At 41.1% G+C, this 26,532-nt stretch overlaps 1 protein-coding gene and 1 pseudogene across 2 annotated transcripts in view; one reads left to right on the forward strand and one right to left on the reverse strand.

Annotated features, from left to right (window-relative positions):
* LOC308610805 (centrosomal protein of 78 kDa-like) overlaps positions 1–26,532 on the reverse strand; it is a 262,130-nt pseudogene that overhangs the window by 141,315 nt on the left and 94,283 nt on the right. The gene's annotated exons all lie outside the window — the stretch shown is intronic.
* LOC308610802 (NUT family member 2G-like) overlaps positions 1–26,532 on the forward strand; it is a gene marked incomplete at both ends in the record, with an annotated part of 83,740 nt that overhangs the window by 3,077 nt on the left and 54,131 nt on the right. Inside the window, 3 exons of the mRNA XM_081259810.1 lie at positions 354–623; positions 1,020–1,136; positions 1,657–1,803. Coding sequence (XP_081115936.1) covers positions 354–623; positions 1,020–1,136; positions 1,657–1,803 — 534 coding nt within the window. The remainder of the gene's footprint in view (positions 1–353; positions 624–1,019; positions 1,137–1,656; positions 1,804–26,532) is intronic.

Below are 26,532 nucleotides of genomic sequence, written 5' to 3' on the forward strand. Positions count from 1 at the left end.
CCTTTGTTACTACGGGGTATTGACTTGGTCAATCTTGTAACTTCTCTCACGCCTCCCTGTCAAAGGACTGCACACAAAGTCTGCCTAAGAAGTGAGCTTGATGGGGACACCCCTGGAAAATTGGAGGTTCCCCACTTCCTTATATGTGACTCTCTTAGATGCCCCCTTACCTCCCCCCTCCAACTGTGCATGAAGCTCCAGGTGGTCCTGACCCCCCCACACCCACATCAATGTCCCCCAACAGTGCCCTCACCAGCGTGCGCTCAGTGGTCAGGAGGTGGACCGGGAGCCCCTCACCTTCCTTCCCTTCCTCCTGCTCTGCCGCAGCCTGTGCTCCCAGGATGTCCGGCCCCAGGGCCCAGCCCTCCCGCCCGAAGCCACACGGGTCCCAGCGACCCCCGGAGCCCAAGGCACCCGAGGACATTCCACCTGAGGCTGTGAGGGAGTATATGGACATCATGGAGGTGCTGGTGGGGCCCGTCCACTCAGCCACAGGCGACTCAGATGCAGACTGGGGAGAGGACGGAAATGAGCTGCAGCAGGAAGAGGACGGCACCTACTCGGACCCGGATCTCTTAAGCTACATCGACAAGCTGTGTTCCCAGGAGGACTTTGTCACCAAAGTAGGCTAGGCCTGGAGACTGGGGTCTGCAAGATGCCAGGGCATGGAACTCTCAGCACCCAAGATCTGGGTTCTGCTCAGGCCGTTGGGACTTAAGCTCAGCTCCTTGTTCCTGAGCCTGGTGTTAGGGGAGGTTTACGCAGATGTTTGTGTGTACATGTTTGTGTCTATCTGTGTGTATGCCTTTGTGTCTGTGTTTGTGCCTCTGTATATGTGCTCTTTTGTGTGTGACTGTGTATGTGCATGTTTGCGTGTGTGTGTGTGTGTGCGCACTGACCATCCCCGCCTTGTGGAGGAGAGTGGGGTGGGTCTCTGCTTTTCACTTTCCCTCCTGGCCTTCTTGTCTCACAGGCCACTCCTGGCTGAGGATGCTCACAGCCTCTTCTTTCTGTTCTAGGTGGAGGCAGTCATTCACCCTGGATTCCTGGCAGATTTGCTTTCCCCAGACCCACAGCTGGATCTCTTGGCCCTAGAGAAGGAGCTGGAGCAGGAGGAAGGGCTCACCCCCGAAGAAGTGAGACAGGGGAGGGAGAGGGACACTCAGGGAGCCAGGGGACCCCACGGGAGGGGGACCCCAGGTGATCCAGGGGACAGGGGAACCCAGATGACCCAGGGGAGCCAGAGGAGGGAGGGATCCCCGGTAGAACAGGGGACACAAGGGACACTCAGGAAGACCAGGGCACAGAGGGACCCCAGTGAACAGGGGAGAGGTAGGGCCCCAGAACAGGAGGGCCACATAGCGCTGTCCATCCCTCCCCTGCCTGGGACACCTGGCATGGGGAAGGGCCCGTTCTGGGGTGGGTGCAGTGCAGGGTGAAAGGAAGGAGAGGATGGGGAGCCGGGAGGGGAGGGAAGGTCACAAAGCTCGGAATCAGTTGCAGGAGGATGGCAGGACTGCCACAGTGTCTGTATTTGGATTCGAGTCCTGGGGTCGCCCGTCCCCTCCTCCCCCCCAGGGCCATTGTCCCACTGCCCAGTGCTCCTCCTCTCACACGTGTGTGTGGAGCCGTCACTGTCCTCCTCCCTCCTACCAGCTGGTGCAGAAACGACTCCTGGCCTTGAAAGAGGACGACAGTGTGCGGGCAGCCCCGAGTCACAGTGCACCCGGAATGGCCTCAAGTCCTTCTGCGTCCAACGCCGGCCAAGGTGCCCAGAGGCACGACCAAGACCCCCATCTAGGGGTCAGTGATGAAGCCTGCCCACCAGAGATTGATTCTGAGGCTCTTCATAGGCTCATCCAAACAGACAGTGCCCTGTGCAGGCCCAAAGTCTTTGTTCCCTCTGGAGGACGTCAGGAGTTCTCTATATTCCGGCCCGTACGGCTCTCCCCTCCCCAGGGTCAAAGGCGCACCGGCCCTCTACTGAGATCCAGGGATGCGTCTGTTCTCAGAAAGGCCTCTCCTCTTCGGGAGGCCCGAGTGCCCAGGGACGGGTCCAGTGAGAACGAGGAGGTGCTCCAAAGCGTCTTCATCGTAGACTCTCAGCATATACTGGTGCCTTTCGGGATGTCCCTCAGTCCTGCACATGTCTCAGCCCTGGCTTCCTCTGGAGGTTGGGGGGCCCAGAGTGTTCCCCAGTCCCCCTCCTCTCAGAGAAGAGGCCTCAGCCCAGCTCCACCAGCCGCTCCCAAGTTGAGGAAGCGGGCTCTGTGTGGACGCCCAGCCACTGCTGAGAAGCTGCCCATCCCCGGGGCTGGCCTCGGCGTCTCTGGGAGGCCAGCCTTGGCTCTGGGGCTGGCTCGCCCCTCACAGCTGAGAAAGAGAAAGCGTGACCCGTTTGACACAAAGAAGTGTGGGAAGAGGAGGAAGAAGCACTGCAGCCAGTAGGGAACAGCTGGGCCGGCCCTCCAGGGCGAGGCCCCAGGGCAGCCCCCTGGGGAGCCTAGGGGCTCCTCCTCCTCCCAGTGCTGATCCTGGATGATGTGGGGGGAAGGGAGGGGGGCAGGATCACCAGGGTGGGGAGGGGGAGCGGGATTGTGGGGGGGTTAGGGAGGTGGGGGAGGTGGGTGTGGGAGGAGGACCTTTGGAGTGATGTATGTAAATTGTGAACAAAGATCGTTTTCGTGGGAAATGCTCTCAGGCCACTGTCATCTTGTTGGTCTTGAGCTGCTCCACAGAGAGCGATCCTGAGAGGAAGGAAGGATGAGGGAGGTCACAGGAGCTCTGGGTCTACAGGTGGCCACACCTTTCCTCCACATAGACAAGGACTCCTCAGGCTGCCCCTGGGAACGCACAGCTCTCACTTTCCCCAGGGACCCCCTCATCAGCCCCTTCTCTAACGCCTGCTTGGCTAGGGCCCTTCTGAGGCATCTGTACCGTCTTCTGCATCCCTGAACCTTCTGGGGAGGCAGAGCTGCTCTTGTGCCTTTCAGCCCTCTGGACACTCACCAGTTTCTAGGATGGAGCCTGGAGACGGCCCTTGTCATTATGGAGCTTCTCTCTGCTTTCCTCATGTGGCCAGACGACGGCGCTGGGATGACCCTCCGCTCATCCAGGGTTTCCTGTGTGGGTGGCCTGACCAGAGACGAAAAGTCTTGGCCATGGGGACGGGACTGTCTGCCTCATCGTAGCGGGAGCATCCTCTAGTTCCACTGGGATTATTGCAATGTGGAGAGTGGTGGAGGCAGCTACCTCTTTATCCCAATGAGGATGCAACAAGGGGAATGGGTGTGGGGAGATTCATGGGGCACCCGTTAAAGGTGTGTATAAGGGAAAGGACAGTCGGGCCCCTTTGTGGAACTTGTGGGATTTCTGTGCAGCAGCATCTCGTTCAACTGAGGGAGGAGGACCCATGTGGCTGTGGCCGTGGGGACTGGCGTCCGGGGCCTCCGGGTCTGCAGAGACACCCCAGAGCTACTGTCCCTTCCCTTTGCACCCATGGCTGGACGTGTGTGTGTACTGGTATCAACACTGGTTTGTATCCCCATAGGAAACAGGTCCTCCTAACAAACTATGACCACGTTTCACAAGAACAGCTTGCTCACAGGGGCGGCAGGGGGTGGGAGAGGTGTCTGTGGCCCCAGATCTGAGTGGGAGCTGGGATCCATGCTGAGGAGTGTGGAGGCCTCAGTCACCGTCCTGTGGGTGTCGGCAGAGGCTTCGAATCATCAGAGCAGGGGAAATGACCCCCTCATTAGAGTGAGATGAGCAAACAATGAGGGGCAGGGAGTAGACCCCCGCTGTCTCCCAGAAGTGCCTCCCCTCCCAGTCCGCTTAGCCTCTGTCACAGCCTGTGCTGGCCCACCTCTGAAGCCCCTTCCTCCTAAAGCACTGAGATGCTCTGATCTTTTATGGACCTGCCCTGGGCCTCACCCCCCCTTCCCTGCTGGCCAAAGGCTCTTCTCCTGCTTCTGACTTCTGATTCCTTCCCCAGGACCCAGGCAGGTGTTAGGACAACAGAGATTCCCTGAACATGACCCCTACACCACCAGCATGCAAAACTGGGGCCGCAGGCTTCCACAGGTGGCATGACTCTCTGCTGGACCCTGCAAAGAGCTTGGAGAAGAAAGGGGCTCATGTCTCTCCACCTCCACAGAATCTGTAGGTCAGCCTCACAGGTCCCCCTCTCTCCAGGTGGGCAGCACGTATGTGCTCCCAGCCCTCCTTGACCCTTTGTGAAAGAAAGTTTTTGCAGCTTAGTAGTCTGATATTAGGCAAGGTGTCTCAGGGCTTGTTCCTTTTGAAGCCCTACAGGAGAATCTGTTTCCTCTCCCTTTCTGTCTTCTAGAGGCTGCCTGCATTCCTTGGAATTAGTCCCTTCTTCCATCTTCAAAGTGCATCACTTTAATCTCTGCTTCCCTCATCACATGGTCTCTCCAACTCTGACTCTTCCTGTGTCCCTCCTACACAGCTCTTTGTGTTTATATATAGCCCACCCAGAAAATTTAGGATAATCTCTTCATCTCAAGATTTTTTACTTAGTCACAGCTGCAAAGTCCATTTTTCCATACAAGGTAACGTGCACATATTGTCATAGGAGGGGTTAAACACGGACGTTTTGGGGGAACCAGAATTTACCCTACTAGAAGGAATCCACAAGAATACCTACCATCAGCATCCACATGAATAACAGACTATGACCAAGTGGCGTTTATTCCAGGGATGCAAGCCTTGTTCAATGGTAAACACTCACCAGTGTAATCTACCAGATTGAGTCTAAAGAGGAGACACGTACTGTTACACCAGTTAACACAGAACAGGCACTGAACGAGATTCAACGCCCCTTCATATTAAAAGTGCTCAGGAAACGAGGAATAGAAGGGCACTACCTCAACCTAATAAAGAACCTCTACAGAAAACCTACTTCTAACATCACATGAAATGGTGAAAGAATGAATGCTTTCCCCTGAGTTCTAAAACAAGGTTAGAAGGTCCACTCTTATCTTAGTTTTCAACTTAGTACTTTAGATTCTAGTTCGTGTAGTACAGCAAGAAAAGGAAAAAAGAGGCATACATATTAGAAAAGAAGAAATATAACTGTCATTCTTTACAGATGACATAACTGTCTACATAGAAAATTCCAAGGAAGGTATAAGTAGACTCATAATAAATTATAATAGCTTGCTTTAGCAGGATCTCAGAATATAAAATCAATACATAAACATTAATACACAACATTGATCAGATTTCCATATACTAGTAACAAACTGAACGACTGAAAACCAAAATTTAAAACATATTAAATAGGTTCCAGTTCAAGATGGCAACATAGGAAGATCCTGAACCCACCTCCTCCCACAAACACACCAAAGCTACAGCTACATATGGAAAAATTTCCTCTGAAGAAAACTAAAAGATGGTGGAGCAACCCCTTCACATCAGGAAAACCAGAGGGAAACCACATCAAAACAGGTCGGAAAGGCTGAGACACAATTTTGCCATAAACCCCATCCTTGGTGTGGAGACACACAATTAGGAAGGAACTCAAAACCTGGAGCTTCTTCCTGAGAGGTGAAGGGTATGGACCCCACATTGGGCACTCCAAATTTTAAGGCTGGCACCTGAGAGATACACCCTCAAAACATCTGACTTTGAAGACCAACAAGCCACATCCCATGAGACCCACAGGGCTGTGGTGAACTGAGGAACAGCTCTTAAAGGGCCTGTGCACAGACTCACCTGTCCCAGGGCCAAGTGTAGAAGCAGCCCTTTGAAAAGCACTCTGACTTTTTGGGAAAGAGACTCACTTCCCAATTTTAAAGCATTAATCTGAGGAACAGGGGCCTGCTGGAATACTCCCCAGGGACAGAGGCTGGCAGGTGCCATCTTCCTGCTCTCTCTCTGCCTTGATAAAACTGAAAGGTGCCATCCTTTTTCCCCTTTTTCCTTTCCTGCAGGTGACACCTTTGTGCTCCAGCCAGCTGGCTCCTTCTTCCCTGCTCTTCCTCTGTCTTGCTATATATATATTTTTTTTTCTTCTTTTCTTTTTTTTCTTTTCCCTCTTTCCCTTTATTCAAATGGTGTCATCTTTGCACTCTTCCCACCGCCTCACTCAGCCAGTAAGCATCATCTTCACACTTTCCTTCTGATGTGCTCCAGAGAGCCAGAATCTCCAAGACAGGAGATCCCATTTTTGTGGCCTCCACTCAGGGGATGCTCCTTGATCACCTGGCTCTGGAGGCCAGGAGGGATTTCTTTTCTGGGTCCCATGGGACTGTAACAATTGGAGAGAGAGTTCTTGGCAGGATACCACCCCCAGGATGTACCACTACACATCAGACTGAGACACAGCCCCAGCCTTTACATGAAAAAGGCCTATTTGCTAGTAGGGACAAGACTTAAGAGCAGGCTTCAGGTTCAGCACACATCTAGAGGCTACGGATGTGCTCTCGGGGAAGGTAGGCTGGGGGTGCCATCTCTCCACCCTCACTCTGCCTTACTACAGTCCACTGGTATCTCCCAGAATGGAGCTTGTACACTTATCTGAAGCACTGTTTTCTTGTGACTGCTCCCTAGGGAACACCTTCAGATTGCTTGCTTCTGGGGCGCAGCAGGGCTTCCACTTGCAATCTCACAAGACTAAATACATTTGCATTCTTTAAAAGCTGTTACCGGGCTTCCCTGGTGGAGCAGTGGTTAAGAGTCCGCCTGCCGATGCAGGGGACACGGGTTCGTGCCCCTATCCTGGAAGATCCCACATGCCGCGCAGCGGCTGGGCCCACGAGCCATGGCCGTGGAGCCTGTGTGTCCGGAGCCTGTGCTCCGCAACGGGAGAGGCCACAGCAGTGAGAGGCCCGCGTACAGCAAAAAAAAAAAAAAAAAAAAAAAAAAAGCTGTTACCAAGTTTTCTGGCTTCCTATCAACCTGAATCTAGGTGCTGCCTGAGATCCTCCACTTTGGGTTGCTCATTTGTCTTGGCACACCCTCAACTGCTGGGATGGTGTGCCAGGTCTATTAAAAATAAACTGCTTAGACAATCACAAAGGTTTGAGAGGCAACCAAGAGTAGACGGGGTTAAATGACAAGGTTCATCTATCACACAGCTCTTCAAGACTGGGAGATGTGGCTATTTCACTTAATGCATAGAAACCAACACAGAGAGTCAAGCAAAATGAAGAAAGGGAGGACTATACTCCAAAAAAAGAACAAAATAAAACCTCAGGAAAAAAATCTTAATGAAATGAACATAAGTAATTTACTTGATAAAGAGTTCAAAGTTATGGTCATAAAAATGCTCACTGAACTCAGAAGGAAAATGGATGAAAACAGTGAGAACTTCAACGAAGAAATAGAAGATATAAGAAAGTTCCAAATAGAAGTCACGGAACTGGAGAATGCAATAACTGAACTTAGAAATACAGTAGATGAAGCACAAGAAAGAATAGGTGAACTCAAAGACAGGTCAGAGGAACTCATCCAATCAGAGAATAAGGAAGAAAAAAGAATGAAAATAATGAATATAGCTTAAGGGATTTATGGCACATCAAATGGAATAAAATTCACCTTATAGGAACTCCAGAAGGAGAAGAGAAAAGGGGGCAGAAAACATTTGTAGAAATAATATCTGAAAACTTTTCCTAACCTGGGGAAAGAAACAGACATCCAGATACAGGAAGCCCAGAGAGCTCCAAAGCAGATCAACCTAAAGAGATCCATACCAAGAAATATTAAAATTAAAATGTCAACGTTAAAGATAACAAGGGAATCTTAAAATCACCAAGAGAAATACAACTTGTTATACAACTTGTTATATAACATCAACCTAAAAAGCTTCTACACAGAAAAATAAACAATCAACAAAATGAAAGGGCAAGCTACAGAATGGGAGAAAATATTTGCAAATCATGTACGTGATAAGGTGTTAATATCCAAAATATATAAGGAACTCATACAATGGCTATATCTATATCTATATATAGATATAGATATAGATAGATATAGATTTTCAAACAATTCAATTAAAATTTGGGCAGAAGAACTGAATAAAAAATTTTCCAATGAAGACATCCAGATCACCAACAGGTTCATGAAAAGATGCTCTACATCACTAACCACCAGGGAAATGCAAATCAAAACTACAACGAGATATCACCTCAAAGAGACTAAGAGGTAACAAATGTTGACAAGGATGCAGAAAAGGAAACCCTTGTGCACTGTTGGTGGGAATGTAAATTGGTACAGCCGCTATGGTAAACAATATGGAGTCTCCTCAAAAAATTAAAAAGAAAACTACCATACATTAGCAATCCTGCTTTGGGTATATATATGTCCAAAGAAAATGAAATCACTATTTCAAAGAGATATCTGCACTCACACGTTCATTGCAGCATTATTCACAATTGCCGAGAGATGGAAACAACCAAAGTGTCCATACATGGATAAATGGATATAGAAGATGTGGTAGGTACATAGATGGAATATTATTCAGCCATGAAAAAGAAGAAAATCCTGACACTTGCAACAACATTTATGGATCCTTGGGGCATTATGATGAGTGAAATAAGTCAGAGAGAGAAAAATAAATACTGTATGATGTAACTAAATTGTAGACTCTAAAACAGCCAAACCCAGAGAAACAGACAATAGAATGGTTGTTGCTAGGGGTTGGGGTTGGGGGAAATGGGGAGATGTTGACCAAAGGGTAAAATATCCAGTTAGCACATGAATTTCTGGGAATCTAATCTACAGCATGGTGATTGCAGTTAACAGAACTGTATTATATACTTGAAAGTTGCTAAGAGAGATCTTAAATGTTCTCACCAAAAAAAATAGTATTTATGCGAGGTAACAGAGGTGTGTTAACTAGCTCCGCTGTGGTAATCATTTCACAACATGTAACATACCAACAGGTTGTACACCTTAAACTTACACAATGCTATATGTCAATTACATCTCAATAAAGTTAGAAAAAATAAAGAAAACAGACTGTTGCACAACATTCAAGCAAAAATACTAGTTTGGGACTGCTTTTTCTTGAATTTAGTCATTGTTCCTTCTTGAATCTGTTTTCTATCACATGATAGCAGACTCATACAGGCAGCTTACTTCTGATCAGGCGCAGCCAAAGAGAAGCAACTGATGGTATATGGGAGTTTAGGGATAAGCTATGAGATTTCTCCCTTTCTTCCTCTACTTTGTGAAGATTCTCCAGCAGCAACTGTGTAACTTCCACGGCTCCAACTCCAATGAGACAGAACTGGTATGGTCTGACATTGATGATCATTTAACCTGGCCCTGGACGCCTTTACAACCCTCTCCTTAACTTTGCCTTTCCAGCATAGGGGTACAAGTAAATTCCTGTTCCTACTAATCACTCCATTATCTAGGTGGCCCTTCTTTACTTCTCAGAAGTTTCATCACTGGTGTTCTTAATACCCTGTATTAAATTTATTTGCAAAGACTTGAAACAATTTCTATTTTATTTGTTATGGGCAAATACAGTATAATAAAATTTCCAAATATTAAAAAAATTAGAAGACACATGAAATCTCAAAATGGGGAAATGTTAGCCACGTTTAGGAAGAAAATGTACTAATATTATTGGAGGAGAGAATTCAGGAATTGGGAGATAACACTAATGAGTTTGGAAGGTATAAGACTGTGGAGAAGTTTGAATGGTGGGCTTCATGCCACAGGAAATAGGGAGTGATTCAAAGTTCTATAAAGATTGTGCTCACTTCAGCAGCACATACACAAAGTTTTATAAGATTAATCTGAAAGTGGTAGGCAGTTTGGAGTATGCGATGGAGTGATGTCAAAGAAAAATTGCACCGGATGGTTAAACAGGCAAGGAGTACTTTACTCAAGATGATTCTGTAATAGGGGAGAGAGACTGAACTCCGTTCTGCTGAAACAAAAGGCATGGAAGTTTTTAGATGCCAGGATGAGCTGTAGGAAAAATAGTAGAGGATGCTGGGGAAGAGGTTGGTCAATATAATTAGACCATCTCTGTTTGCTTTGGCTCTTATCAAAGTTAGGCTCCTATACTCCCCACAGAGACTGGGAACTAGGGGCAATACCTTTCTTGAAGGTTATATTTCAAAGAGCTGACTCCCAGGTCCTTGAGAAAGACATTTCTGGGTTGGAAAATTATCAAGTGACTAGGAGAAAATTTACATCTCAAAGGGGCAGAGAAAGAATTTATAATTTCAAGCTTCTTAAAGTAAATGTTTTCAGAAAAGGGAGGTTAGGGGCCTATGGTAAAGAAAAATCCTGTCTGAAGTTTAGCCAAACTGAGGGACATATTAAGGCCATCTTGATCAGTAGTTAAAATTAGCATTATCTTCAGGAAGATTATTTTATAAAGAAAAGCAATGCTTTAGGAAATTTCTCAGAAGAATCAAAAGTAACTGTCTGCTAGTTAGATACAGGTCAGGAATAATGAGAAAGGGCAGTTACAAAGTAAACTCAACTAATGTTCTCTGTGTTGTAGCTTTAATAAAGATGAAATAAGTAGAAAAAAAATAATCCATTGGTACATGGTGAGAGCCAATTGGATGGACTGCCCAATTAGAAATACTTCTTTATTTTCTTGTCATTATCAGTCAAGGATTAACAAACCTAATTTTATTAGATAAACTTCTGTCTAGGGATTGAGAAATATCAATTATTTAAACTAATCACTACTTTATTTCTGTGAGATTTTAAAAAATATACTTTGGGGAAAAGTAATGGAAGAGTGATATAGCACTAAAACATTGAAGTGAATGACATAATAAGATCCTATCTTTCTCAATTTAAGGAGAAAAAAAGGGAGGGCAAAAGAAATGGGCAGAAAGTAAGCTTACCTACCAGTCATTGTGTCAAGTGTTTTCATATATTTCTCTAATTTAATACTCACAAAACAATGAGACATAAGGAAGATATTTATCCCATTCCATAGATGAAGCTCTATTTACAAAGTAATATATCAACCATTTGTAGAGCTGACCCTTGTATTTAAGGCCTTACGTCTGTGGAAATGCAAGAGCCAAACCCTGCTAATACAAGGTGCTTAGAAGAGGTAGACTTCAGTGAGCAGGAAAATCAGAGCATGCGTGAACTGATGACAAGTTTTGCTGATCTAGTAGCTTTCTGAGATTTGTCTAGATTCAAAGGCCCTTGCTCTACTAAACCATCAAATTAGAGGTGGTCTCCTTCTGAAACAACCAATATTTGCAGAGCTATTCAGACTTTGGGTCATGGTATTTTTTCAAGGATTAACTATTATCACTGGCTTTTCAAATTTTAACTTTAGAAAGTCCTTGCTTTTGTTGGAAGCAATGTTAAATTTTGATGCAGTTGTTTGCAGGGATGACACTTGGTCGCCCTCTGGAGGCTATTCTCAGGTCCGACTAGCATACCTTAATTTTGAGAAAGAAGTCAGGTCTTAACAATTTAACAAGTCATTTTAAATGTGTGGAAATTATGTATATACATTATACTTTTTTAGAAGTTACAAAACATTGAGTTCAAAATGCTCAAAATATTTTAAAATGCTGAATTAAACGATTTATGGCATAGCATGTTTTGAATTCCTGTTCTCCCTTTGGAAATGGAGATGGTCATCATTCTCCTTTTATCACGCAATATCTATACTGGGACTAAAACCGTTATTTTTTCCTCCCCTATTATAGGAACACATGGGCAGTTAGTTCTATAAAATGAATAATAAAACATATGACACAATACTATACACTCAATTACTACCAAGATCTTCCATTTTAAGTTTTAAAAAAAAATCTCTAAATTTCCAATTAAAAAAATTTTTTTTCTTTCTCTCAGAGATAAAACATCAGAGCTTACAAGAACCCTTAAAAACAGAATGGCTCAAAGGATAAAAATGTTTTGCTCCCTAGTTCATTCTTGTTCAGTTTTCTTGTAGAAGGTGTATTATACCAGTTAGTGTAAATTATACAAGCAAAGTTCTTGCCATATATTGGTGACAGCTTTTCTACATAAAGTAAGCAGTTAAGGGGCTTCCCTGGTGGCGCAGTGGTTAAGAATCCACCTGCCAATGCAGGGGACACGGGTTCCAGCCCTGGTTCCCGAAGATCCCACATGCCGCGGAGCAACTAAGCCCATGTGCTGCAACTACTGAGCCTGCGCTCTAGAGTCCGTGTGCCACAACTATTGAGCCTGCGCTCTAGAGCCCATGCGCCACAACTACTGAAGCCCGTGCACCTAGAGCCCATGCTCCGCAACGAGAAGCCACCGTGATGAGAAGCCCGCACACTGCAACAAAGAGTAGCCCCCACTCTCCGCAACTAGAGAAAGCTCGCGTGCAGCAACGAAGACCTAACACAGAGCCAAAAATAATAAATAAATAAATTTTTTAAAAAAAGTAAGCAGTTATGAGCTGCTATAAACCTACTGTTTCTTTACTTGATTTAAATGAATTTAATTCTTTAAATAACTGAGCAAGTAGAGAATTTAGACTCAGCCATTATTAGAGGTACCTTATACAACCAAAGTGGTATAAAAACCCTGTAACATGAAAGTGTTGTGGAGGTCCTTCTGGTCTTCTGAGACCGGGACACCTGTACCTTTATGTCCCATTTATAAATGCTCCTCTATAATGTTTGGGATGCTGAAATATTTGATGAGATAGATACCTCATGCCTATTACATGCCTTCCCTATATCTCTCTCAACTACATCCCTCTAATGAGTTGGTGCAGCTCCAAGGCTCTATCCAGTAACAAGGTAGTGTCAGGCAGTGCTTGTTGTACTCACTGGCTTTTAATCCTCCAACTGCCTTGTAATCTCCTCCTTCACACCTTGAGGCTTAGAAATGGCATATTTCCTGAGGAAGAGGTTTCTAGGGAGTCCTGTATACTTGCTTGAAATGGGGACAGGAGGATGGAGGAACAGAAGGGAAGATATACGGAAGATGAACGGATTTTTTTTAATATAAATTTTTCTGCCATAAAAACTATAGGTACCAAGCAAAGCAATCAGGGAAATATATATTCATGCATTAATTTACCACTTACAACGATGAGTAGATAGAGGACATTAGATAGATTAAGGAAGTATCTAGGAGGTAAAATGGATAAGATTGATAATGGATAGGATATAGTGGCTGATGCGAGAGGTTGAACTCAAGGATTATTGTTAGGTGCCTGGTTTATACAACTGGGTGAATGGTGTCACTACACACTAAGACAAATGAAAATGAAGGAGGAGAGATTCAGCAGTTTAGGGAGACCATGAGTATTTAGCTTTATGTATATTTTAAATGAACAGATTTAGATGTTAATTAGGCAACTGGATTTACAGAATTCAGATTAGAGGTCTCAGGTACACAGATGTCCAAACTTGATGGAGTTGGTAACTGAAGCTGTGTGTTTCTGTGAAATCATATTATGAGTTCCAGAGTGAGAGGACATAATGGCCTAAAACTGAATTTTGAAGAATTTCAACATTTAATGTCTGAGGAGAAGGATACGTACCTGCAAAGAAGATAGAGAATGAACTGCCGCAGAGATGAGAAGAAAACCAGAGGAGTTTTGGGGTCAAGGAAAATCAAGTCTCAAAGACAGAAGCAAATCCTACTTACAGGTCAAGTAACTAGGAGATAAAATTTTCACATCGCATCCATGGATTGGGAAATAGTTTATGAAGTACCTTTTTATTGGAGTAATAAAAGATGGATTCTATTGGGAGTGGGTTGAAGCATGAGAAGGAAGTCATAAAGTGAAGATATCAAATATAGATAAACATTTTTAAACAGCTTTATGGAGGTATAACTGATGCACAAAAAATGGCACATGCTTAATGTATACTATTTGATGAGTTTGGACATATGCATAAACCCATGAGACAAGTAACACAATCAAGGTAATAGACATATCTGTCCCCTCCAAAAGCTTCCTTGTGTCCCATTTTTTCTGTGTGTGGTAAGAACACTTAACATGAAATTGACCCTCTTAACTAATTTTAAGTGCTTAACACTATTGTTAACTATAGACACTATTTGTACAGCAGATTTCTCAAATTTATTCATCTTGTATAACTGAAAATTCATACCTGTTGAACAACAGCTCCCCATTTCTCCCTTTCCCCAGCCCCTGGCAACCAACATTCTATTCTCTGCTTCCATGAGTCTGATTATTTTAGATACCTCATATAAATGGAATTATGCAGTATTTGTCCTTCTGTGACTGGCTTATTTACTTAGCGTATTGTCCTCCAGGTTCATCCCTGTTGCCACAATGGTAGAACCCCCTTCTTCTTTTAAAGTTGAAAATATTCCATTGTAAATATATACTACATGCTTTGAACCATTCATCTGTTGATGAACATTTTGGGAAAAGCTTCTTGACACTGATCTTGGCAATGATTTATTGGCTATGACACCAAAAGCACAGACCACAGAAGCAAAAATAGACAAGTAGAACTACATCAAAATAAAAAGCTCCTGCACAGCAAAGGAAACAACCAACAGAATGGAAAGGTAACCAATGGAATGGGAGAAAATATTTGCAAATCATATATCTGGTAAGGGGTAAATATCCAAAATTTATAAGGAATTCCCACAACTAAGTAGCAAATAAACCAAATAACTCCATCAAGAAATGGGCAAAGAACTTGAATATACATTTTCCAAAGAACACATATGAACGGCCAAAATGTACATGAAAAGGTACTCAGCATCGCTAATCATCAGGGCAATGCAAATCAAAATCACAAAGAGATATCACCTCACACCTGTTAGGATGCTTAGTTTCAAAAATATAAAGGTAACAAGTACTGGGGAGAATATGGAGAAATTGGATCTCTTGTACACTGTTGGTGGGAATACAAAATGGTATATAGTCACTATGGAAAACGGTATGGAGGCTTCTCGAAAAATTAAAAATAGAACTATCATATGATTTAGCAATCCCACTTCTGAATGGATATATGTATATATATATGTATATATATATGTGTGTGTGTGTGTATATATATGTATAAGAGAACTGAAATCAGGATCTCAGAAAGATTGCACTCTCATGTTCATTGAAGCATTATTCACAATTGCCAAGATATAGAAAAACATTTTCAAGAATTATTTTAAAAACTGTGCCTTTGAAGAAGAGATAGTGTGGTAATTAGTAGCAGAAGTCAGGTGGAGAAAGGTGAGTTTGGTTTTGCTTTTCTTTTTTGCTTTACTCTTCTTTATTATTTTTCCCAATTTGGAAGATTTTAGAATGTTTAAAAAAGATAGTGGAAAAGATCCAGATTAGAGAAGGTATTGAACAAAATAAGGATCCTTAGAGAGTGCAAGGTGATGCAATCCAAATCAGGAGTAAGGGAATTGGGTTTAGTAGGAATAGAGCTTCTGTTCTGTTAAATTACCAAAGGAGATAAAGATGGCAGCAGATGTAGTAACTCTATTATGTTAATTAACAGGAAAGTTCTAATGTTTTTTCTTTTCTTTTCTGTGAATTAAGAGATTATCTCCTGATATTATAGCAAATGGTGGGGACATGCCATTTAAGAATAGTGCAATAGCTGAATCACTTTGTTATACAGCAGAAACTAACACAACATTGTAACGCAATTATACTCCAATAAAGATTTAAAAAAAAAAAAAGAATAGTGCAGAAAGAGAGAACAAAGTGTAAAGAGTGGGAAATGATGGGTCCAGATTAATGTAGCAGAATTAAAGGGCAATAGTAAAGGACCTTTTAGGTTAGTGATCATGAATTTATAAAGGAAACAATCTAAACTATTATACACTTTACTTGGGAAGACTTTGAAAGCTGGAGATCAAGAAAAGAGAAAGCAATGGTTTGGGTTGATCCAGCATAATTAAAAGACACTGGAACAGGGGTAGGGACAAACACACTAGTAGATAATGGACATTGGAATGTAAGAGAGTAAGGGGAGATACAAAGGCAGTATCAGGAGAAAGCAAGGGAGTAAACAGACTTGCGTCAAAGTACTATCATAGTGGTGGGGTATTTGAACAAGTGAACTGGAATGTGAGAAGTTATTGTAAAGGGATGGCATATTTGTGTGAATAATTTTTAAAGACTATTTCTCTTTTTCCAGCTCTGATTTTTATTTTAGAGGACTGACTCCTGAAAACTCGGTTTCCCAGGATTCACTGACAACTAGCTTCCAATTAATTTTGAGTAAAGGAAGGACTGGTGAGAGTTTGGAGGAAGGGGATAGGGGAGAACCCAGAATGCCCTCTTTCTTTGAGTTGTACATACAACTGAGGCTTCGTCTCCCTCATGCGTCCAATTCCTGCTCAAGGGCTTCTCCCTCCATGTTCCCAGCACCCACCAGAAGTCTCTACATTCATTCCAGTTCTGCTTAGGGGATTCAGTCTTTCCAAACTCTAGGTTGCCTTCCTATTTCATTTGACTCCAGCTTTTATAACTTTTGAAACAAGCTCCTTTTATTAAAATCTACTTTCTAAACTTCCTGAAGCAGATTTCCTGTCCTGCATGAGTAATCCCAGGAAAAAGATGCTCAAGATGGGACTCTGGAATAAGGTTTTGAGCTTGAATGTAATAGTGACTCCATTGCCAATGCAAAGACAAGTGCTTCTTCCGAGTAGTGGAAGCAATAAATAAATTACCAGCAATATTTGCTTTGAACATATTGCCAGTTGAAGATAATACTTTTACATCTCAAGTGGCAGCAGATTTTGTCTATTACAGCAGTAATACCTACAAGCACCATGGGGACCATTAGCTGCTTCTTATAGCACCAGAGAGCTTACAAAATGAAAATGTTTACACTTAATGTTAAAAGGTGTTAGGTGTTTAAGCTCTCAGATCGAGGCACGGGAAGACACAGAGAGCCACACTGAGGGCCTTAAAATTTTCTCATGTCTTAGAGCCACACAGCAGACATGGCTGAGGATCAAGTTTCAAATCTAAAAGTGTGGGTTGCAGAATTAAAATGCAAGTTCAACGTACATCTGTGCTAAGCCTCACAGATTAATATCAGGACATTGATCAGGAAGAGTTGGGTATTAAGATAGGATATATTGAGTATTTAGGATAAGTGCAGGTAGGCAGACTCAGATTCATATGAAAATTTTTAACCCAAATCTTCCTGTGGTTTCCTTGCCAAAGGAAGCCACCCTTCTTCCTCCCCATTTGAGGAAACTAACCTTCCCTTACTTAACATATCTCTAAAGACCTCATCTAAATAGGTTAGTTTTCAAGGAAATTTCTACTTTTCTCAAGACCCACCCACATCAGCACTTATTGCATCCTAATAACTACAGTCAGATTCTACCAGGCCCCAGTAGGCAAGTATAATGTCCACCCTGGTAGGAGTTAGCATATACATCAAAAGAAATGCTATATCCTGCTAACGTGTATCAGCAGAAACCTGTAGAATGTGTGTGTGGCATATGTTTTTTTGGGGTTTTTTGTTTGTTTTTTTGCGGTACGCGGGCCTCTCACTGTTGTGGCCTCTCCCGTTGTGGAGCACAGGCTCCGGACGCGCAGGCTCAGTGGCCATGGCTCACGGGCCCAGCCGCTCCGCGGCATGTGGGATCCTCCTGGACCGGGGCACGAACCCGTGTCCCCTGCATTGGCAGGTGGACTCTCAACCACTGTGCCACCAGGGAAGCCCTGGCATATATTTTATAAGTGTTAGACTGAGAAAGATCGAATATAAAGTTGCAAGGGGTTGAATTTATTATAAAGACGTTACCTGAGATTCCAAGTATTAGCTCTAGCTGATGGAATTGGCTCTAATCGTTGGCTTGTTTGGCTGACTGAAACATAGATTCAATAGTCAGCAACATTCAAAGAGGGCAAGATGCCATAATTTATCTGACAGAATGTAGACAAAGGAATCCATGTACTTAAAATGAGAATGTTGGAGTGGATTAATTATGTAAAACCCACTCAACTATCCCATAGTTATGCCCCCTCAGAGGTCACCGATAACATTCTTCTTCAAGACATTAAGACATTCTTTGATGAGAGAAATACAAGCATCCTTTTAAACCTCTGTGGCATCTGTCTTCTGTGGGCTAAAGATGACAATGCGGGATAGCACCAATGAAATGGCCCCCGTGCTTTTTAACAGGAACATTGGGTTACAAAGTAGCAGAGGTTAAGTGGTAGCATTTAACATGAGAAACAAGGTGAGTGCAATTATCATAAAGGTCAGCAGGGCAGAGTGGCAGTATTTTGACCCAAAGTGACTTCCAGCAGTAACAGATTAATCACATTTACACTGGGAATTACATTGATGAGCAGGCTTGAACTGTATAAATGAAAATAAAATTCAAGCACAATGAGCAGAAACCTGCATTGATTTTCCAGCAATGAAAATTACAGCCTCGCCCAGACCTAAACCAGAGATCAGGTGGCTACAATAGCTTCAGGAACTTTGCTGCAACACTGTCAAAAGTATAGAGTGTGATTATTTTCTTCCTCCAGGTCTACCTCAAAGGGGTTTACAATTTTCCAGGGGGAATGTTTAGAAAGAAAAGTGGAAAACTCAGAATTTTTCAGAGATTATTAAGATAAATTTACACACCTGAGGTTCCAAAACATCACTGTGGTCTTCAGGTCATAATAGGGCTTATGGAAGCCATGTGATAATTGGAATTTTGACACAAGTTCACCTCACTAGAAATCTTGTGCAGTGACCTACACTATATTTCCCCATATCTGAATGTATTTTTGGAGTACACATACTTGGAAAATGACAGAACTCTCAACCAAGGTCAGTGCTATTAAGAACGGCTACTGCCTGACATCCATTAGGATAGCTATTATTAAAAACAATAATAAATAACAAGTATTCGCATGGATGTGTAGAAATCTGAACCCTTCTACATTGCAGTTCCTCAAAAAATTAAACAGAACTACCATACGATCTAGCTATTCTACTTCAGAGTATATATCCAAAGGAATTAAAAGCAGGGACTTGAACAGATGTTTGTAATTTCACCTTCTTAGCAGCATTATTCACAATAGCCAAAAGATGGAAACAACCTAAATGTCCATCAACAGAGGAATGGATAAACAAAATGTAGTATATACATACAATGGAATATTAATGACCCTAAAAAGGTAAAAAATTCTGACACACACTACGATACGGATGAACTTTGAAGACATTATGCTAAATGAAATAAGCCAGAACTGAAAACACAAATACTGTGATTCCAGTCATATGAGGTACTAGAGTAGTCAAATTTATATAGACAGATAATAGAATGGTGATTGCCAGGGTCTGGGTGCAGTGATGAATGGAGAGGTGTTGTTTCATGGGTACAGAGTTTCAGTTTGGGAAGATGAAAAAAGTCCTGGAGATGAATGGTAATGATGGTTGCACAACAACGTGAATGTACTTAATGCCACTAAATGGTACACCTACACATGGTTAAGATGGTCACTTTTATGTCATGCATATTTTGCCACAACTGGAAAAAAATACATAGGAAGGGCCAAGTGGAAACTCCTGGAACTGTCCCTACATGAAAACGATACCAAAAAATAGCAATAGCACATATCTGGGGAATTTGCAGAGACTAAAATAACCATGCAGATGGGAATCTCCATCACCTGCCCCATTTAAATAATCTGTTTGGCCTGTAAAAAAGGCAAATAAGTCATGGACAATGATTGTTGATTATCATAAGATAATGAGGTACTAATTCTAATCAAAGCTGCTGGATTTTATGGGCCTCTTTTTTCTGGAACAAATCAAAACATCTCTAACTCCTGATACACAGCTATTGATCTGGCGAATAGTTGTCTCCACATCAAACAGCAAAGGTAACGGAGCAGTTCACTTCTATCTGACAGAGACAGAAGTACACTCAAACTTTGTCTTACTTGAGTGCTATGCCAAGTCTCCCGATGTCTATAATATTATAGTCCATAGGGAGATTAGCCATCTGGATATCACAAAAGCATTATGATAGTCCCTTGTATTGATGAGTTTATGGTGATTGGACATGAGAAAAAGTAGGAGGTACTCAAGTTGTGTCAGTAAGATACATAGATGTCAAAGAGTGGGAAATAAACTCCATGAAAATTTAGGATGTCAAATATATCACAGCCTAAGTATGATAATGCACACAAACAGAAACCAACCTCCAGAAAGCACTGAAGATCATGTTGATTTGTTTTAAAGATGCAGGCAGCACACAGCTAGGATTCCGAAAGATTTGTTACACACTCCCTTTCCTAAATCCCATTCCTGATAGTGACTGCTCTTTCCTTTTACCTCTTCTCTCCTGTCCTCACCCTTCCTTTATTGTTCCCTATCCTTCTTACCCCTTTGCCCTCTTTCATTCTTCCTCATAGAGAATAGCCTGGGCTATTATTTGTATTCTTTACATTCTTTATATCTCTCTCCCGTCCACCCCCCACCTCAACAAAGGCCTTGTACCAATTAAGAAAGTAAACATTTCAAGTCTTCAGAGTATTGACAGGAGAAAGGTTATGGGGAAATAGCAAATCCTGACAATTTAAATATTCTCTATGTATCACATAAGTCTATTTATTGTAAATAAATTCATACATGCAATAATAGTACAAATAGAAAATATTCACAAGCTACCAGACTGCCAAATTCTGCATGAGATACAAAATCACATACCTATACTACCTGCTTTTCAATTTATAATTAAAACCATGTTACCTCAGAATTTTAAAAATAGCATTTTGATAATTATAATAAAAATTATAACTACATTAAAATTTTAAATTTCTGCACTTTTAAAGACACCATTAGAAAATGAAAGGGCAAGCCACAGATTGGAGAAAATATTCATGAAATATAGATATAGATATAGATATATACATAACATAGACTGGTATCCAGGATATGTAAGATGATCTTACAACTCAATAGTGAAGTAGTATTTGGGGGAAATACTACTTCAGAATTATAAGAAACAAATATTTGTGTTTAAGCCACCCAGCCTATAGTATTTTTTATTGAGATATAGTTGAAATATAACATTATGTAAGTGCAAGGTGTACACTTGTTGGTTTGATACACTTGTATATTGCAGTATGATTACCACCAGTAGCATTAGCTAACACCTCTATCATGTCACACAATTATCATTCCTTTTTTTGTGGTGAGAATTATTATGATCTAGTCTCTTAGCAACTTTGAAGTTTATAGTACAGTATTGTTGACTGTAATCAGTATGTTGTGCATTAAATCTCCACGGCTGGAGGGGTGGGATGGGGAGGGTGGGAGGGAGGGAGATGCATGAGGGAAGGGATGTGGGAACAGATGTATACGTATGACTGATTCACTTTGTTATAAAGCAGAAACTAATTAAAAAAATAAATAAATAAACTTTAAAAAAAAAAAAAAATCTCCACGGCTTATTTATCTATCAATACCAGTTGCAAGTTTATATCATTTGACCAACATTTTTCCAATTTCCCCACCCCCAGCCCCTGGAAACCACCATTCTACTCTTTGCTTTTATGACTTTGGCTTTTTTAGATTCCATATATAAGTGATATAAGACAGAAGAAGACCGTCTATGGTATTTTTGTCATAGCAGACCAAACAAAGGAGTATTTGGGAGATGCCATATCATGTAAGCTTTTTAGTCAATGGTGAGAAATATTGATTTTATTCAATTACAATAGGATAGTGCAATGCAGAGTTGGGTTTGGAGGCTTAAACATGGGAGAAAAATGATCTAATTTAATTTTTAAAGATTATCTATGGGGGGAGGGCTTCCCTGGTGGCACAGTGGTTGAGAGTCCGCCTGCCGATGCAGGGGACACGGGTTCGTGTCCCGGTCCGGGAAGATCCCACATGCCGCGGAGCGGCTGGGCCTGCGAGCCATGGCCGCTGAGCCTGCGCATCCGGAGCCTGTGCTCTGCAACGGGAGAGGCCACAGCAGTGAGAGGCCCGTGTACCACAAAAAAAAAAAAAAAAAGATTATCTATGGGGAGTTTCCTATAGACAAGTAAACAAGGATTCAAGAAGAAACTTTAGAAGGCCCTTTTTAAGAGTCCAGGTAACGGACAGCAGATTAAGGTGGTAAAAATAGAAAAACATTAACTAGCAATTAACTGAGAAATAGATTTTCAGGAACTAACCCCCACACATTTAGATAATTCATCTGAAATATGCTATTTGAAAATATAGCTTCTTAGGATGCATCATATCTCTGAAGGAAACGCTAAAATACCAATGGATTGATAGTCCAAGCAATGAAGATTTACTGAGTGTGTGTGTGTGTGTGTGTGTGTGTGTGTGTGTGTGTGTGTGTGTTCCTCAACTGTCCTAGGTTCAAGGAAAGGCAAATAGAAATAAAACCTTCATGTTGGAATACTGTCCCACAGTGAGTAAAGGTATCATGTACTTTTAAAATTGTATCTATTTAAACAAAGCCTAATGTAATGGGAAAAATAAACTAGACCTGGAATCAAAAGACCTGAGTTTGAATCGCAGCTTGATTAATTACCAGAATATTAAGTTCGGGCAAGTTGTCCACATTTGATCAATTTCAGGTTCCTTATTTACAAAATGGTAGGCTGGATGGAGTGATCACTAGGCTCCCTTCTTGCATGAGATTTTGTTATTCTACAACACCATATTGGTATTCTCATTAAAGTGAATTTCAAGTGTTTGGTCAAGAAGAGGCTCGGGCTTCCCTGGTGGTGCAGTGGTTCAGAATCTGCCTACTAATGCAGGGGACACGGGTTCGAGCCCTGGTCTGGGAGGATCCCACATGCCGCGGAGCAACTAGGCCCGTGAGCCACATCTACTGAGCCTGCGCATCTGGAGCCTGTGCTCCGCAACGAGAGGCCGCGATAGTGAGAGGCCCGCGCACCGCGATGAAGAGTGGCCCCCGCTTGCCACAACTAGAGAAAGCCCTTGCACAGAAACGAAGACCTAACACAGCAAAAATAAATAAATAAATTACTAAACTCCTACCCCCAACATCTTAAAAAAAAAAAAAAGAAGAGGCTCATTCACTTCTTTTATGTCAAATTTAATAATAATGTAAGCCCTCATCCCATCAGGCAAAGAAGAAACTACCATTTGTCATCATTCAAGAATCCATTTCTTTCGTTAGGTCACATGAACATTCTAGAGGCTTAAAATAACCCTAGAAAGTGTGGTAGAGGCTCTGTATTTGGGCCTTAAACAAAAGATACATCTTGTTGAACTTTCATGGTGGCTTTAAATCTGCTGACTCTACTGCTTCACTGATAAACTGGAATAACAGGAAAGTTGGTGCCTGAACCCATATTACTTGCATGAAGTGCATAAGCACTGTTTCTGAAATCTTTCTGTACCTCTGGAGACATGCCCTATTTTCACATTGCCATAGTGAATGTTTAAGTTTTCTGCTACATGAAGATATGTCCCTCTCTCCAGCCTCGGGGACATCTATCCCTCTTCCTTTGGAGTCTCAATGGCTCTCCTCTGTTTCCTCTCTCTCTCTCTCACCTAACATTATTCTTTCAAAGTATTTGTGCTTTTCAAAGAACAAAGGAAAATCGGTCAATTCCAGGAAACACCAGCTTTTCACCCTAACACAAATCTCCCCTGAAGTAATTAACAGCAAATGTTGACTACCATCTTGAAGTGGTGGTAATAGAGTTATTGGGGAAAACAAACACAAATTAAAGCTTCAATAAATTATACTGCCATAACTACAAATAATTAGCTCTTCAAGAAAACAGATTTATATATCGACAAAATCCTTGTTTTGGAGCCTCCTCACCAAATAGCCTTAGTCTTTAGGGGAACAATCAATGATCTGAAATCTATCCCTCACCAAGCATACTTTGAAAACTTCATTCTACTATACAGCTCATTAGATCGAACTTGCAATAAATCTTAACAGACTCAGAGAAGAAAATGTTTACTTAAAGTGGTAAATTTTTCAAAACTTCACGTGGAGCCTGACGGGTATTTCCAAAGATCTGATTCCTGCATTTCGCTTCAGATCATCCCCAATCATTAGAGAGATCTCTATCCAAAAGGTATGTGAATCTTCTATGTTCATGTTGCCATATGTGACTACATATATATTCTTATTTAACACACACAAAAACTCATGTACACACTGTCTCTTGCTCTCTCTCTCACATACACACACAAACACACACACACACCCATCCCTTCAGTTCATATATTTGTAAACCTACATACTCTTTTTGTAACTGCAATTTATTTTTAAAATTCACATTATGTTATTATGATCCACCCATGTTAATACACACAAAAACATTTCATTCAATTTACCTATTGTATAATATTACTTTTGAGAACAAACCGTAATTTATTTATCAATTACCTTTAAGAAGGGAATTTAGGTAACATCCACCTTATTATAAACAGCACTACATTAAGATTCCAATGCACCTAGCTTCTAATGTAGATAAATAAGAATTTCCTTAATGATAGAGAGGCTGACCTTTCTTTTATAAGTTTCGTGGCCACCCAGATTTATTCTTTTGTGTTTTTATTTGTCCATTTGTCTATACTGCTGTGGAAATGTTTCAATATGAATGTCATATAATCTGTTCAGCTTTTCTTCATACTTTGTGATTCTTTAAATGTTGTGTTTAAGAAACCTTTCCCTAACCTGACTTCATAAAGCTATATCCATATTTTGCTCCTAAAGTATTCATGTTTTTTCTTTCATATTTAATTTTTGATTTGAACTGGAATTTATTTTCTCATTTCTTTAAGATAGGGGTCTAATCCTTTGTCCATATGAATTTCCAATCATCTCAACACCATTTATTAAAAGGTTCATCCTTTCTCCACAAATCTGTAATGTTACCACATTAGTCTTTTTTTTAATCTATCTATGTTCCTGGGCCCTATATTCTGTTCAATTTTGTTTGTCTATACCTTTGCTGTGCCAGTACCACACTGTTTTAATTAATATGACTTTAAATGTTTAAATCAGGTAGCACAGGTTGCCCTTTCTTCATGTTTCTTAATGTTTTCATATCTTCTTCAGAATTTTTTGGCTACTTTCAACTCCCTACTTATACGTAATGGTCACCTTGGCTAAGACACGGTAACCAGACATTTGGTCAAACATTATTCATGATATTTGTGTGAAGCATTTTTTTAGATGAGATTAACATTTCACCCAATCAGCTGAAAGTCTTAATAGAAAAAAGACTGACGTCCCCTCAAAAAGAGGGAATTCTGCCAGCAGACTGCCTTTGGACTCACACTGCAATATCAGCTCTTCCCTGGGTCTCCAGCCTGTTGCCCTGCCCTGCAGATTTTTTGCACATACACATCTCCTATTGGCTCTGCTTCTGGTTCTCTGGAGAACTCTGCCTAATACACTTCTCTCCCATATAAACTTTAGATTTAGCTTGTCATGGCTTATGAAAATATCTATTGCAATTTTCATTGTGATAGCAATGCATACACAAGTTAGTGGCATGGTCATCAATTATAAGATATTGATTCATTTTTACAAAGAATATTATAAAGTGTTCCATTTAATTTTTTACATCCTTTAAGAAAGCATCATTTTCTCCATGAATATTTGACTCACGTTATGATATTTATTCTCAAATACCTGATATTTATTATTTTATTGTGAATGATATTTTTACTTAATAGTAAAAGTATTAATGGAATAGTATTTACTAATAGTAGTACATTTTCTTACTGGTTGTTGCTAATATTTTAAATTCTTATTGGTTTTTGTATGTCAGTCTTGTATCCAGCAAGTTCAGAGATTACAGATTTTCTTGTATTTTGTATGCAGACATTTTCCACCTCTTTTTTTGTTTTCAAATATATTTTCCACTGGCTTTTGCATCTGTACATATAAATTAATCTTGTGTTAATATTTTATTTGAAATAGTTTTATTGATCTCTATAAATGGATGTGTTGTATATTTTATTTATTTATTTATTTTGGTTTGGCTATTGTACATTGAAAAAGTGAGTATACCCTCTTGTTTCACTCTCTGAAAAATTTTATATAAGATAAAAGTTAATTTGATCCCTGAAGGATTTGCAAAGCACTTTTAAAATGTCTGGTCCTGGTGTTTTTGTTTGCTGATTTCTAGACATTTGACCAGACTAGCCTATTCATGTAAAAGTTGTTAGTATACTATGTTTCTCTATTTCCTCTTAAGACAATTTTGCTAATTTTATTTTTTAATTCAAGTTTTTATAAATTTTCATATTAATGGCATGATACTCTTTACTTTATTCCTATAATTAGTAAAACTCCAAATATATGTAAGTAAAACCCCTATTCTTTCATAGTTTTGTTTGTGCCTTCCTCTTCTATGAACATAAAAAAATACCATTCTTTATATTTTCAAAGAAACAAAATTGAAGTTTACTGATCCTCTCTATTGTCAATTTAGATCCCATTTTTTACTGACATATAATTCACATACCATAGAATTCACCTATTTATATATTTCAGTGATTTTGAGTATATTCACATATAAGTGCAACCATCATTACAGTCAATTTCGAACATTTTTATCACTTCAAAAAACAAATCTAATATTCTTTAGGCATCACC

This window comes from Mesoplodon bidens (assembly GCF_964165515.1).
Source record: "Mesoplodon bidens genome assembly, contig: HAP1_SCAFFOLD_126, whole genome shotgun sequence".
Taxonomy (NCBI): domain Eukaryota; kingdom Metazoa; phylum Chordata; class Mammalia; order Artiodactyla; family Ziphiidae; genus Mesoplodon; species Mesoplodon bidens.